Raw genomic sequence first — 15,442 nt, 5'->3', positions numbered from 1 at the left:
CAAATAATTTGCTTAGCTTAAGAAAAAAACAAAAAAACTAGGCATGCTTTTCTGCTCAAGAAGCTATTTTACAAGAAGCTACTATTATTATTATTTATTATTATTATCATGTGACACCGCCAGGGAGTCCAAAGATTCATCAAAGAAGAGTGTGCCAACAGCATCGAACGATTGTTTCCCTTCCAACTAGTAACCACACTCAAACTTGCTTAACTTTTTGCATGAGCCATTAGTAACAGAGGCTCTACCAGTCGACCAACCTTTGCTGACTCCCTATATAAATCTCAAATCTGCCCATTCTCAGAATACTGTACACCCATTTGGGATGGTACACAGGAAGTTGTTCTTGCTAGGCTGCAAATAGGTCATCTTACACATTCTTATTTACTGAGGGCTGATGACTCACCTGTGTGTGAAAAATACAACACTCATCTTACCATTTTTTTTATTTTCTGGTAGAGTGCCACATGAGAAGAGAGGAATGAAATTTTTGTCTATTTAGCCTTCCCATTTACTCAGGCAGATGTTATCACAAATTGTATGACATTTTAAATTTTTTATGAAGAATTAATTTGAGAGCCTCCATAGCTCATTTGGTATAGACAAAACCCTTTGGTTGGAAAGACCTGGGTTCGATTCCTGTCCGTGACATGAGGAATCTTTATCTAGTCTCTTTCGACTAAAGGTGAGTTAGCTGGTCTCATACAGAGGTTGGTGGTTTTTTCACCCATAAGCACACACAGGTATAGACGTATGACACACTGGGAGGCATAGGGCCAACCACCTCATCCTCAAGACGGTTGCAGTCCACAGCTAAAGAGCCTTAAAGGCTCGTAAAAAGCTTAAGACAAGACAACACAAAGAATTAATTTATACAAATACATTTGATTATAAATTTTATTTATGTGTTGATACTGCATTGATTAGTTTCATTTTTGTACAGACATATTTACTAATGCATCTCTTTCTGACTATTTATTAATACCTTGTGTACTACTGCTGTGGCCATTGCTATGCACAATATGATCTTTGCCATCCTTGCACCAATAAATCAACCAACTAACTAACCAACATTACCACATTCATTTGCCATTATCTGTTGTGGTGATTTTTCTTACCATCTTTATATGTGGCTCCAAAATTTCTGGTCCTCTATCCTTTCTGCCTACTTCAATATATCCCTGCTAATTATATTCAATAGTGTATACAACATCTCATCCTTGCCTTCCAAATTTCAAAACTTTGCAGTCTTGGCAAGATTAAATTACTAGTTCCATTTAACTGCCCACACAGTTAATCTATACAAATCCTCCTGGAGAGACACACACCATCACTTTTGCTCCTCATACTTCTCAACTAGTCTTGGCAATGACCCTTCCCATAATGCATAACATTATACTAACCTGAAAAGATATGCACTTTGCATAATGGAATACTAAAGCAATTAATGTGAAGTCACTGGCCTCTATATACAAGTAGCCTAGTCGTGAAGATACTTCATATGCAAACTTTGCTTGCTTACACTTGGATAAAGTATTAAACAAGAATATAATGTCATCTTTAAATTAAAATAATTTTCCTAAAACACATCCATGTCACACCACTACTGGCTTTCTTCTTCCAGCATAGACAACCAATTTAGTGTCCAACCATAATTATCAATCAGTTATAATATGCAATAAAATGCATGCCACAATCAGGAATCGCACTGCATATTATAGTTATTTGTGTTGAAAGCAACTCTTGTACAGTAGCCATTATTTTCATGTCACATTTTCATTTTTAAACATGCTCTTCTTCTTCAGTCTCCTCCCATCCACTACTGGATATAGTTTTCTGTCGTTTCATTCTTTGTTGACCTAATTCTCTCTTCTTTTCCATTCTATGTTTCATTTTTCATCTAATCTAATGCGGCTAACCTATCTCCCTGTTTTTGCAGTATTATGGAAATTCTGGAATGAAATTTGACCTTGCATTTCAATTGCAGTTATCCATAGAAAACATGCAAATCCACTTCAAAAATTATGACTTTTTAAAATCCGTATACTTAAAAATGTTTTATTTTACAGGGTGATGATCATCCAATATGTCCAGTAATGCTGGGAGATGCACGCTTAGCAAGTTTATTTGCTGATGAAATGTTGGGTAAGATAAAAAAAGTATTTAGAATTATGAACAGTCTGCATATAAAGTTAACTTATTATCTCTGTATGTGACTATTAATTAGTGCTTTAAAATTTGAGATGTTCAGAACAGTAACAGTGAAAAAACTCCTCAGTTAAATAATAATAATAATAATAATTATTATTATTATTATTATTATTATTATACGGGCACGAAGACTCCGTGCGGGTGCGGGAGACCCAATATATCCACACAATCTATCATACCTCTCCTTGAACCCATTAACAGAAAAAGCACTCACAACTGACTCTGGCAACCCATTCCACTCATTCACCACTTTCCAAGCAAAAAATCTAGTCCTCACATCCCTACTGACCACACCTTTATTCAACTTCCAGGGATGACCCCTTGATCTGGTCCCTCTAGCCAAATGCTGAAACATTTCCCCTCAATCTATCCTATAAATCCCTTTAAGAAACTTAAATGATTCTATCATATCCCTTCTTTTTTTCTTATCAACCAACTTCTGCAATCCACACACCTTCAATCTATCCTCATAGGCTACATTCCATGGGCCACTCACCATCTTGGTCACTTGCCTCTGAATCCTCTCCACCACTTCCACATTCCGAAGAAACCCAGGGGACCAGACTTGATCACAGTAATCCAGATGTGGGTGTATCGAGGCCTTATAAAAAGGAATTACAACTTCCTTATCTCTACTTGTTGATGTGTTCTTCACTAGCCAAGTAATCTTATGTGCTACCTTACCAGCTTTAGCAGTATATCCTCTCTAAACTTTAACTCTCTATCTACCACCACTCCTGAATCTCTAGCTTCATCTATTTCCTGGAGTACAAGTTCCATCAATGTGATAACCGCCTTGTAATCTATTTATCCAAAAGTACATAACTTTACATTTCTCGACATTAAATTGACACCCATTATCTTTTGCCAATATTGACAGCCTATTTTAATTGTCCTGCAAGCTCTCTGCATCGGCATGAGTAACTATTACTCCCTAATTTCACATCATCAGCAAACAACTGAATATTTCCTTTCAGGTTATTTCCTATATCATTTATGTATAAAATGAACAGCAAAAGTCCCAGCACTGAACCTTGTGGCACACCACTAGTCACCTGCTTTTGCCTCGATTCTGCCCCTCCATATATCACTTTTTGATATCTGTCTAGCAGCCACTCTCTTAACCAGTGTCATATCAATTCCTATCTATTCTAATTTGCATAACAGTGTTTCATGTGATATTCTGTCAAATGCCTTTGCAAACTCCAGCAAAATCAATCATCATGTACCCATTTCCTTTATTCAACTCAGCTGTTACTCTATTATAAAAAGTTAGTAAATTACTAAGGCATGACCGATCCTTCACAGAGCCATGTTGATCCTCATACAGTATCATATTTTTATCTACTCATTCTTTAATTCTCTTTTTTTTTTACCAATTTTTCTAATACTTTTACCACCACACCTGAGATACTAATTGGTCTATAATTTGCTACTGTAGTCTTAGATCCTCCCCTATGCAAAGGAATAATTTTGCCCTCATTCCACTCCCTTAGAACTCTACCAGAGCTGAGACTTAAATTAAGCGCCTTAGTCAAAGGCATTGCCATTTCTCTTGCACATTCTTGCAAAACCCTAGTTAATATCCCATCTTATCCCACAGCTATATTTACGTTGAGATTCTGCAATATCGTAAGGACATCCAATTCATCCACCTCTGTTCCCACATTGGTGTCTGTCATGTAGGTTAAAGCAGTAACCTCACTAGGAAGATATATGCTTGCACAGTGGTCACTCAGTGACTCAACTATTTTATCCGCTTCTCTCGCCTCGTGACCATCATCACTCATTGAGGTTAATATTCCATAGTTATTCTTCCTCTTACTTGCCACATAACGAAAGAACTCTTTGGAATTTCCTTTGGCCTGCTTAGCTAAATTCTTGGTTCTCATAATCTGATTTTGCCTTCCTTACCATATACTGGCCATCTTTCTTGCCTGAGCCTTGTGCTGTTCATGAGTTTACTAGTCACCTTTCTCTGTATACACCTTCCACAGCATTTTCTTCTTCTGCAGCTCATGTTTAATGATATTACTCATCCATTTAACTCCTTATCCAATTAACTCTCCTTACCTGAGGTATACAATTTAATACTGCTTCCTCTAGCTGACCCTTAACTATCTCCCATGCATACTAACATCTTTTCCATCCAGTGTTTTATGCCATGGCACAAATTTAAGCTTCTTCCTATGCTTGTCATAATCATCTGCCTTGTAGTTCCACATATACCCCCTTCTTGAAAGAATATTCCTCTTGTTTTACAATTTCACAAGTCAAGACTGCATGGTCACTTTCATCATCAGAGACAATGTGATCATGTTGGTTATGGATAGCTCTTCTGATCCTATGACCAGGTCCAATAACCTCCCACCCCTAGTCCCTTCCATCACATGCTGCCTTAAGTAATTATCTCTCAGCAGGTGTATAAATTCTGTTTCCTTTCTGCCGTGTAGCCTTTCTTCCTTCCAGTCTATATCTCCATAGTTGAAGTCCCCCCCATAATAATCACTCAACCTGTGCTCATTGTACTAATTTGGCAACGTATGTCTTCCAAATCATCTGTGGAATTCCCTAGCCTATAGCAACAACCAACTGTATATTTTGTCATACTGATCTTAATCTCACACAAGATTGCTTCAAATGAATCGCCACTGTCCCACCTGTCTCCTATTCGAGTTCATCTGCATTGTATAAATCGTTTTTTCCATCAAACAGAGACCACAGATCCACAAATTCTACATCATTTCTTTTGCACAATCTACGTATAAGCTCATTGGCTATCAGTGTCCTTCTCCTCAGTTCGCCTCTATCATAGCGTCGTAGGAGACTTACAATCTTCACCTCCTCGCTTTACAGTTTTGTCTCTTCTAACAACTCCTTTACATCCTCCCTCATAGAATACTTCTCACCTCTCAAATCATTGATTCCAACCAAGACAATCATTTTCTTTGACTTACCTTTTTTGCATCTGGATGGCATTGCTATTATCGTGAATTTTTGCACCCAGGAAACATGATTTTGAAATAATTTTTTTAAGTACTCCCCTGATCATTGAGTCTCCACTCATAATTTTCTCCTTGCTTGTTTTTCTTGTTTGTTCGGTTGGTCTTTATTATTCTTTCAGATCACCTGCTTCTTTCTTTTTTTCAGCCCTGCTTAACTCTTGCTGCTTCTGCAGTTTTTCAGTTTCTCACTTTGTCCTATGAAGGATAACATTTAAGCACGCTATTTCTTTATTGATATCCATTTCATTTTTGTCTATTTCCACAGCTGCACGTTCAATATTAACATCATTTTCTATCTTATCATTGGTATTTGTTGCGTTCTCCTCACCTAATAGACACTCACTTTTAAAACACTTAACATTTAAGCATGCTATTTCTTTATTGATATCCATTTCATTCTTTGTCTAATTCAATATTAACATAATTTTCGATCTTATTGTTGGTATTTATTGCGTTCTCCTTCCACATATTCTTTAATTTTCTCGATGCATACATTTTGCATACACTGCACTGAATGTTGTTATGTTCCATTGAGTCGTTTTCGACTCCTGGTGATTCTATGAACATACATTCTCCATTCAGATCTGTCCCTGGCCATATCTTTCAGAATTTCCAAGTGCATTCCAGTTGCTTCTTTAACTCCATCCACCCATCTAATTCTTGGTCTTCCTCTTCTCCTGCTTGCATAATATGTCCGAAGTATGACAATTTTTGCTTGATGATCATAGCTTTGAGGGAGCAATCTGGCTTTATTCTGTCTACAACTGATTTATTGGTTTGCTTAGTAAGTCTTCAAACCCATAATTCAAATGCGTCTATCTTCCTTCTTTCACTCTTATTCAGAGACCAACTTTCACATCCATACAATACCACAGGGAATACCGTTTCTTTCACAATTCTGATTTTTGTTTGAGGCTAATATCTTTAAAGATCTTGCTTAAATTTGTCATTGCTTTCTTTCCGAGTAATAATCTCCTAACTTCTTCAGTACAATAACCAATAATCTTGATCAATTCGGGATCCTAGGAGCAGAAAATTGTTAACTACTTTCGTTTTCTCCCCATCTACTTCAAAATCATTAAGTTCACATGTTGCCATAACTTTTATCTTTTTGAGGTTAAGTTTAAGGCCATATTTAACACTTTCTTCTTTAACTTTCATAATAAGTTCCTCCAAATCTTCTTTGCATTCTGCTAGCAAGGTGGTATCATCTGCATACCTCAAATTATTAATATTTCTTCCACCAATTTTAATTCCAACTGAAGACTCCTCCATAATAAAGATTCCTCAGAAGGATAATGAAATGCTCTGGTACTCCCATTGTTCTTAACACATTCCACAGTTTCACTGCACTGAATAGTATCCCGCAAATTCAAATCACCAGACAACATGGTCGTTGATGCCATGCCGAAAATATCACAATAAATATGTTGTAAATATACTAATACTCTAAAAACACAAAAATCTACACTAATACATTATGATACTCTAATTTTCTGATGAAAAAACACAACAAAACGATATCGAACAACCCAAACTATACGAGAGTTGTTTGATAAGTCCATGCAAAAATAAAGGAAACATAATTTTTTTGGGACAAACATTTTTTATTTTTCAACATAGTCTCCTTTGAGGTCTATACACTTAGTCCAATGATGCTCGAGTTTTTTGTTCCTGTCCATATAGCATGATTTTTCAACTCTTCAAAATAGGCACTGTTTTGGCAGTCACTTCATCTTTCATACCAGCCATTTTTTTATGTTTGGAAACAGTAGTCTGGGGGAGTCAAATCTGGAGAGTAGGGAGGATGCAAAAGGATGTTTTGCGTAAATTGAACAATTTTGCAGTCATAATTGCAGAAGAGTGAGCGGGTGCATTGTCGTGGTGAAAAAAAAGCTTCTTTTTCGGCAAGTGTGGTCATTTTTCCTTTATTTCATTATTTAAACGATCCAGCAAAGACGCATAATACACTCCGGTAATTGTTTTGCCCTTTTCCAAGAAGTCTATGAAGATTATGTCATGAGCATCCTAGAAGACGGTGGCCATAACCTTTCCTGTTGAAGGAACGGTTTTCACTTTCTTTGGTGCAGATTCCCTGCTTGCAGCCGATTGTTTTGACTGTTCCTTGGTCTCAGGCTGGTAGTAATGAATCCATGTTTCGTCCAATGTTACGAAACAATGCAAAAATTCCTCTGGATTCCATTGAAACAGCTTCAAGCTGTGCTTGCAACAGTTCACACATTGATGCTTTTGATCCGGTGTGAGCAAATGTGGCAAGCATCTTGCGGATAGTTTCTCATATGTAAATATTCATGTAAATATTATTTACGCAGTCATTTGAGAAGCTCACAGCCTTAGAAATTTCGTGCACCTTCACTCTTCTATCATCCATCACCATATTATGGATTTTTTTCAATAATTTCTGGGGTAGTGAACTCAACATGGCGTCCAGAATGTTCAGCATCACTTGTGCTCATATGGACACTTCGAAAGTTACTAAACCACTTATAAACCATTCTAATCGAAGGTGCAGACTCACCATAATGTTTATCAAGATTAGCTTTGGTTTCCTGAACCATTTTGCCTTTCAAAAAGTAATGTTTATTCACTACACGAAATTCTTTCTCATCCATTTTTCACAAATCATGGCACTTGATCAATTCAAATGAACACCAAATACAGAGTAATAGATCTCTCTGACTGAAACTTAGTGTGTGATCCTCTAGCAGTTGCCAGCAACTAAAAATGACCTTGATACATACTGGTGGCGCTATCTCTTAGACTTTGCATGGACTTATCGAACAGCCCTTGTTTGTATATGTGTGTGTGTAGTTTAAAATATATTTCTAATTTAGTATATGTTAAAGAAGCCAGCTGAAGATTGAAAGCTTGATTTGTATGATTCCAAATATAAACGAAGTAATTTGAGTAAGCTAAACAGTAGAACTGCCACTAGAATAGCCATATATATATATATGTATATCAGGGGCGAATATTCCAGGTGTGCTAGGTCTGCAGTGGTCATCCACGAAATATGAGTATCACCGATATTATATTTTTGCATTTATTCCATCAAAGACTCCCCTAATTCTTTGCAGAATTTGCGTGATTCCTATAATTAAACACAATATACTAATGCTTCATTGCCCTCTTCACGAGGATAATGAAGCATTAGTGCTTCGTGAAGAGGCACTTTTCGACATGTAAACATTGCGTCACATATGCGTTAATAGCCTGGGTGCGCTTTAAAAATGCATACACCTTTGAACCCTTCTAAAAGATGCAAAGAGGGCACAGCAGGTCAAATTCTTAGCATTTTACTATTTTTAAACCACTCAGAAGGCGAGGCTGCGTGAGCTCACATTGAGAGCTCACCCAGCACCTAGTGGCTGTGATTGGTTATTGTGTCAACCAATCCAATTGAATGTCACTTGTCATGAGTTGAGTGCTTTCCGTATCCAATGGCTGTATTACAAACAGCTGTTACACATGTTTTCTGGAACTGAAAATTTGAAAGTGGATATTAGGAGAAAAATGTTTCTCTTGCTATGCAGTATAGCATCTATTGAGATTGCAAAGTTTTTTAACAGTATAGAGACATGTTTATTCTAATCTTCGGAAACAACAGACAGTAAAAAATATCAGTTCCTGAATAAAAATGAATATTCTGTGTATTATAAGACGTTGTTGATATACAAAAAAATACCAGCATATGTGAGATTGATAAGACAGACGAACTGCTGATACTAAAAAAAAAACAAAAACTAATGAATGTAGGATTCCCAAAAGTGTGGATAATTTTGATAATGATCAGATGTTATGTACACTGAGTCTCAATAAAGAAAAGAAAATTCTTGAAAACGGAGCAAAATATACACGAACCAGAGAAATACACATAACATGGGCAACAAATTTTACGAAATGATTGGCTGCTCCATCAGACCATATTTATTCCTGCCATACTCTGTCTCCTCGTAATTTTTTTTTTTTTAATTATGCAATCATAAATTCACTTATTCATGTCTAGACTTTATAGGCTTGTGCTATTCGCTCTACCCAGCAACTTATAGGACATGCCTATCACAAATGCTAATTATTAATAATTCATTTATCATTAATGAAAGTATTTCTACTTGCGCTTATTCTTTCCTTTCATTTCCTATTCTCACATGTCTTATTAATGATCGTTCACATATTTTCATCTTTGAGTATTTCAAATATACCAACCAAATATAGCATTCTCCTTCATTGTTGTTTTCTAATAAATTCTAAAACAAACTGATTGTTTCCCCACTGCAGAAGTATTCAATGTTATCCTGCAATTAATTGCATTGGACCAATTAAGATGAGCACTGATGCGCTATGCACTCTTAAACTTTCATACATCGATAAAAATGCAATCATACGGTCATGTGCATCCGCAGAGGGGGGGGGAATGAGGAATCCCTGGGATGAAGTAAAAAAATTCCACAAATTATAATCGTAAAAGTAATTGAGATACGTAACCTAACAACCTCGACCATGGGACACTTTTTCTGTCTTAAAATTTTATTATGGGTTGGCCTGTCTCGACCATTGGCGAGGTAGCTATAGAACACATGTTTTATTGCAGTAATAAAGCACGTGTGCCTGTTTTTGGTTCATGTTTTTCCGATTTGTGAAAAAAATGTTCATTACTGTTTTGAACAGTGACCAGTATTTGTTTGCCCTCTGTGTCTAGTGAATCACTGAGTGAAGTGTGAATTGTAAATTTATAGTGAAACAGATTTAAACAGCAAGTATAAAGAAAATTTTTCCACTAAAATGAAGATCAACGTAGTCCATATCCAGTTCTCAAATCTAGTAATACTGAATACTGTGTCTTCGCAAGTTCGTATTGCAGCATGTAAGTGCTTGTTTTCAAACCGGAGTGCCGTGATTTTTTAAAAGTAATAGACCTACAGAGATTAAAATTTTAATATGAATAAGAGACAAAAAATTGGTGGTACAAAAAATGATGGTACAACAATATCAGAAGTGATATTGTTGTACCATCATTTTTTATTTTGGTTTAACCAATAAGAATACAATTTGGTCGGCTAAATCCCAAATTGCCAGCCCATCCTCGTTCGTTCAGTATCAAAGTAGATACCCAACAGGGTGCACCACGAGAAGGTGAGGATTGGACATTAGGTCAGAAGCCCTGATCGGTTCTCTGCATTCCTTTAAAGGCTATGTGGAGGTCTCCTCTCAGTTATACAGCTTTGACCCTTAAGCACTCCCTATTGACTATGTTATTGTTGATGGTGATGTTTTCTCCCTGGTGCAGGACACCAGAGTGTACAGAGGATTTGAAATTGGAAGTGATCACTATTTAGTCTTGAGCAGGATAAAATTGAATTTCATATTGAAAAGAATAACATGTAAGAAAGTTTTAAAGCGAATAAAAGTTGAGCAGCTCTCAGATGTGAACTGTAGACTAAAATACAGAAATATTATTGAAAAGAAAATGAAAGAGTTTGAGAACAGGAATCAAACCTTGGAGATTCAGTGGCAAACTCTGAAGGAAACATTGATTGATTCTGCCAGAGAGGCATGTGGTGAGGTTGTGTGCAAGGATAAAAAAATCAGAACATCCCTGGTGGACACAGGAAGTTAAAGAGGCAGTGAAGGAAAAGAAGAAAGCATATCAAAAGTTCCTGGCAAATAAGTCAGCTTTTACTCTTACAGAATACAGAGGCAAATGTAAGAAAGCTAAACAGTGTGTAAAACTAGCTAAACAAAAGTCATGGGAGGACTTTGGCAAGAATATAGAAAATAAATATCAAGAAGGTGGGAAAATATTCTGGAGGTTGTTGAAGAAGCTTAGGAATGGAGGAAAGAATGCTGTAAAAGGAATTAGAGATGATAAAGGTGAAATGAAAACAGGAGAAAAAGATATCCTTGAAGTATGGAGTAATTACTTTGAAAAACTGCTAAATGAAACAAGCAGTGATGACAGCACAGTGATAAAAAAACACTGACCAGGCATGCAGTCAGGAATACATATCCATACTTGAAGTAGAAAAAGCCATCAAAGGCTTGAAATGTGGAAAGGCAGCAGGAGTAGATGATATTCGACCAGAAATGCTAAAGTATGGTGGTATAAAAGTCTTACAGTGACTGCACTGCATAGTTCAGAAAGCCTGGACAGAGGGACGAATTCCCGATGATTGGAGTAGAGCTCTCATAGTACCCATATATAAAAAGGGAAATAAAACTGAATGTGAGAATTACAGAGGTATTTCCCTACTGAGTGTTCCTGGCAAGATCTATGCAAGTATACTTGAGAAACGGTTGAGAAGAATTGTGGAAGAAAAGCTTGGTGAAGAACAAGCTGGATTCAGGCCAAATAGAGGCTGTCAGGATCAGATCTTCACTTTACGACAAATAGTCGAGAAAGCATGGGAATATAACAAAGATCTGTATTTAAGTTTTGTCGATTTGGAAAAGGCATATGACAAGGTGCCAAGAGAGAAGCTATTCAATACGCTGCAGTTATATGGTGTCAATGGGGCATTATATCAAGCAATACTTAGTCTTTATTTGAGTTGTGAGTCAGCAGTTAGAATTGAAGGAAGTACAGGAAGATGGTTTAATGTTAAATCTGGTGTGAGACAAGGATGTACATTATCCCCTGTGTTATTCGTTATCTATATGGATCACATTATGAAGGAATGTGGTATTAAACCTGATATCAAAATTGGAGATGTTAATGTCAGCTCTTTGCTTTATGCGGATGATGTTATACTTCTAAATAAATCCGCTACAAGTCTGCAAGATTCTCTGACTAAATTGAATAGCTGTTGTAATAGATATGGTATGAAGGTCAGCAATAAAAAGACAATGAAAATAGGCAGAATCATTGAAAATGTCAACTGTGTTGTGAATGGAGAACCTGTGGAACAAGTAAAACATTTCAGCTACTTAGGCACAATTTTTACTGAAGATGGTAAACTAAATATAGAAATAGACAACAGAATCAGCAAAGCTGGTATCGTGGGAAGTCAATTGAATAAATTCATATGGAATAAGAAAGAAATTAGTCGGAACACTAAATTAGCTGTATACAAGACTGTGTTCAAACCAATTTTAACTTATGGATCTGAGAGCTGGGTCAGAAGTAAAACACTTGACCAAAGACTAGAGACCGCAGATATGAGAGTCCTGAGAAAGATTAGAGGCATGAACAGATGGCATCAATGGCAATATCATATTAAAAATGAGGATATTAGGAAAGAACTAGACATTGTCAGCATTCAGGAATGCGTTAGCAGAACTAATCTCAGATGGTATGGTCACTTAAATAGAATGGGAGAGGAAAGATTAGCAAAACAAGTGTTCTCTGCCAGGTTGGCAGGAAAACGACCCAGAGGAAGACCAAGATATAGGTGGATTGATACGGTACAAAGTGCCTTTGACGATAGAAATATAAGATCTGATAATGTTGGAGTCTTGACAAGTAACAGACTGATTTGGAGGAAAATTGTAGATAGGAAGTTAGTAATGATGTAATTTTTTCATGTAGTACTGTCATATCCTGTACACCCCTTGAGGGTACATGGCAGGAATTTGATGATGATGATGATGACTTCTGATATTAATTTTTAAAAAGAGTAATAAGGAAGAAATTAAAAACTACAGACCTATAAGCCTACTCCCCACCATATATAACGTCTTCACAAAAATTATAAATAATAGAATAAAATCTAAACTAGAGAGAATGCAATCCTTTGAACAAGCTGGATTTTGAAAGAATTACAATACTTTGGGCCATATTCACACATTAAGACAGTTCATTGAAAAATCAATTGAATACAATAAACCCTTTTGTCTGGCCTATATAGACTACAAAAAAGCATTTGATTCAGTTAAAACATCTGCAATCCTAAAAGATCTTGAAACTCAGAAAACTGAGAAACCATATATTGAAACACTAAAACATATTTACAACAATGCAACTTCTGTAATTAAATTATATAAAAACAGTGAAAAGTTCTTAATACAAAAAGGCATCTGGCAAGGCGACACCATATCCCCCAAATTATTTACAGCTGCACTAGAGGAAGTCTTTAGAAGCCTTGATTGGGAAATAAAAGGAATAAACAAAAATGGAGAAAGGCTGCATCATATGAAATATCATCATCATCATCTGCAAAGATGATATTGTCCTAATAGCAGATAATCATGAAGATCTGGAAGAAAGGCTAAATCAGCTATGAAGGCTCCAAAGTAATTGGATTAAAAATAAATAGAGAAATAACAAAAATAATGATAAATAAATACATAAACCACAGAACTGTCAAAGTTTAAAACCATGAAATAGAACAAGTTACTTCATATGTATATTTGGGCCAATTGTTATCCTTTGAGGATTGCCAAAGAAAAGAGATCGAACGAAGAATTCACCTTGGATGGATGGCTTATGGGAAAATGAGAGACATATTCAGAAGTGACATCCCTATGAGTCTAAAAAGGAAATCTTTCGACCAATGCATGCATACATACTTCCTGTCCTAACATACAGAGGAGAAACATGGACTTTACAGAAACCCTAAACAAAAAGCTGAGAACAACACAACATCGCATGGAGAGAAGTATGCTAAAAATAACATTAAGAGATAGGAAGACAAATACCTGGATAAGATCTCAAACAGGTGTCATGAATATTGTAAAATACATTAAACAGGCTAAGTGGAGATGGGCTGGCCATATTGCCAGATGCAGTGACGGGAGATGGACTAGAAAAACAACTGAGTGGAGACCAATGATGGAGCAAAACAAAGAGGAAGATCAAGAAGAATGGAGGAATGAACTGGAACAAATTGCAGGAGCGAGATGGATGGGAGAGGCAGAAAACCGAGTGGTCTGGAAAATCATGGGGGAGACCTTCGTCCAGCAGTGGACAGAACCAAAAGATTGAAGAAGAGACAAAAGACTTTATTTAACTTTGGTGTTAAGAAATCTCTTATGGAAGGTGTTTGTAATGCAACAAATAGTGATTCGTTCAACTCAAGCCTACATAGTGATATCTAGGATGTACAAAAGGAGAGGAAAACTACCAGCACACAGAAAAAAAAGTCTGCATTCACTCGTAAGTACATGGACAGCTATTTAAAAGTTGGTTTCATACAATGCCCTGACACTGACCAATTGCCACAACCTCAGTATGTCTTTGTGCTACTGTTCTGGGAAATGAAGCTATGAAGCCATCGTGACTTGCCTGACATCTCAACACATAACATTCCGATCTAGTCAAAACCCATTGAGTTATTTACGTGTAAAAGAGATGCACTTAAAATAGAAAAGAAAATTATTTCCCAAGCTTCAACCACTGACACTTCACTTCTGATGGCATCCTGTTTAATATCATTATGGATAACTAAATGTAAAAAAACCGTATTCCATTGGCGAAGAACTCATTAGGCCTTCTTTGATTGCTGCTTGTAATGAAGTACTAGGTCAGTCTGTGGCAAGTAAAATAAAAGACATCCCATTGTTGAATGGTGGATATCTGATATTGCAGAAGATATAGAAACACAACTGGTTGAAAAAATTAAAAAATCAAAATTGTTTGCATTACAACTGGACGAATCTACAAATATTCAGAACAACAGCATTTTACTTACGAATTTACTGAATTACCTATGAACACTACCAGCAGTGAAATTTTCAGTTTTAAATGGTTTCATTGAAGAAAAAAAGGTCTTAAATGGAAAAATTGTGTTTGAGTTTATACTGATGATGCTGCCTGTCTTACAGATAAAAATTCAGGTATAATCACTAAAATTAAGGATATGGTGGGCAATAACTTATTGTCAGTACATTGCTACATTTATAGGCAAAACCTGGCCTCCAAAAAATTAGCACCTGAGCTTATTGAAGTCCTATTTCAATATGTTAATATTATTAATTATATAAAAAAGCAGTGCTTTAAATACAAGACTGTTTAAAGCATTGTGCGATGAAAGATCTTTTTTTCCATATGGAAGTTCATTGGCTGTCCCATAGCAAAGTTCTCAAGAGGTTATATGAACTCCAAAAGGAAGTTGAGCTTTCTCTAATTGATAAGAAAAGTGACCTGTCCCATTATTTCCAGGATAAAAAATAGGTGGCAGGCTGGCATATCTCAGCGACATATTTTCTTACATAAACGAGTTGAATTTAAAACTTCAAGGTTCAGATATAACAATATTTAATGCTTGGAA

At 36.2% G+C, this 15,442-nt stretch overlaps 1 protein-coding gene across 1 annotated transcript in view; it reads left to right on the top strand.

Annotated features, from left to right (window-relative positions):
* Window positions 1–15,442, top strand: part of Gcat (Glycine C-acetyltransferase) — a 443,581-nt gene that overhangs the window by 349,679 nt on the left and 78,460 nt on the right. The window contains exon 10 of the mRNA XM_090401262.1: window positions 2,070–2,145. Within this exon, the coding sequence (XP_090257388.1) occupies window positions 2,070–2,145 (76 nt within the window). The remainder of the gene's footprint in view (window positions 1–2,069; window positions 2,146–15,442) is intronic.

The sequence above is a fragment of the Typopeltis vanoorti genome, chromosome 12 (assembly GCF_054136105.1).
Source record: "Typopeltis vanoorti isolate ZY-2024b chromosome 12, IOZ_Tvanoo_1.0, whole genome shotgun sequence".
NCBI lineage: Eukaryota > Metazoa > Arthropoda > Arachnida > Uropygi > Thelyphonidae > Typopeltis > Typopeltis vanoorti.
This window is presented reverse-complemented; position numbering and strand designations above follow the sequence as displayed.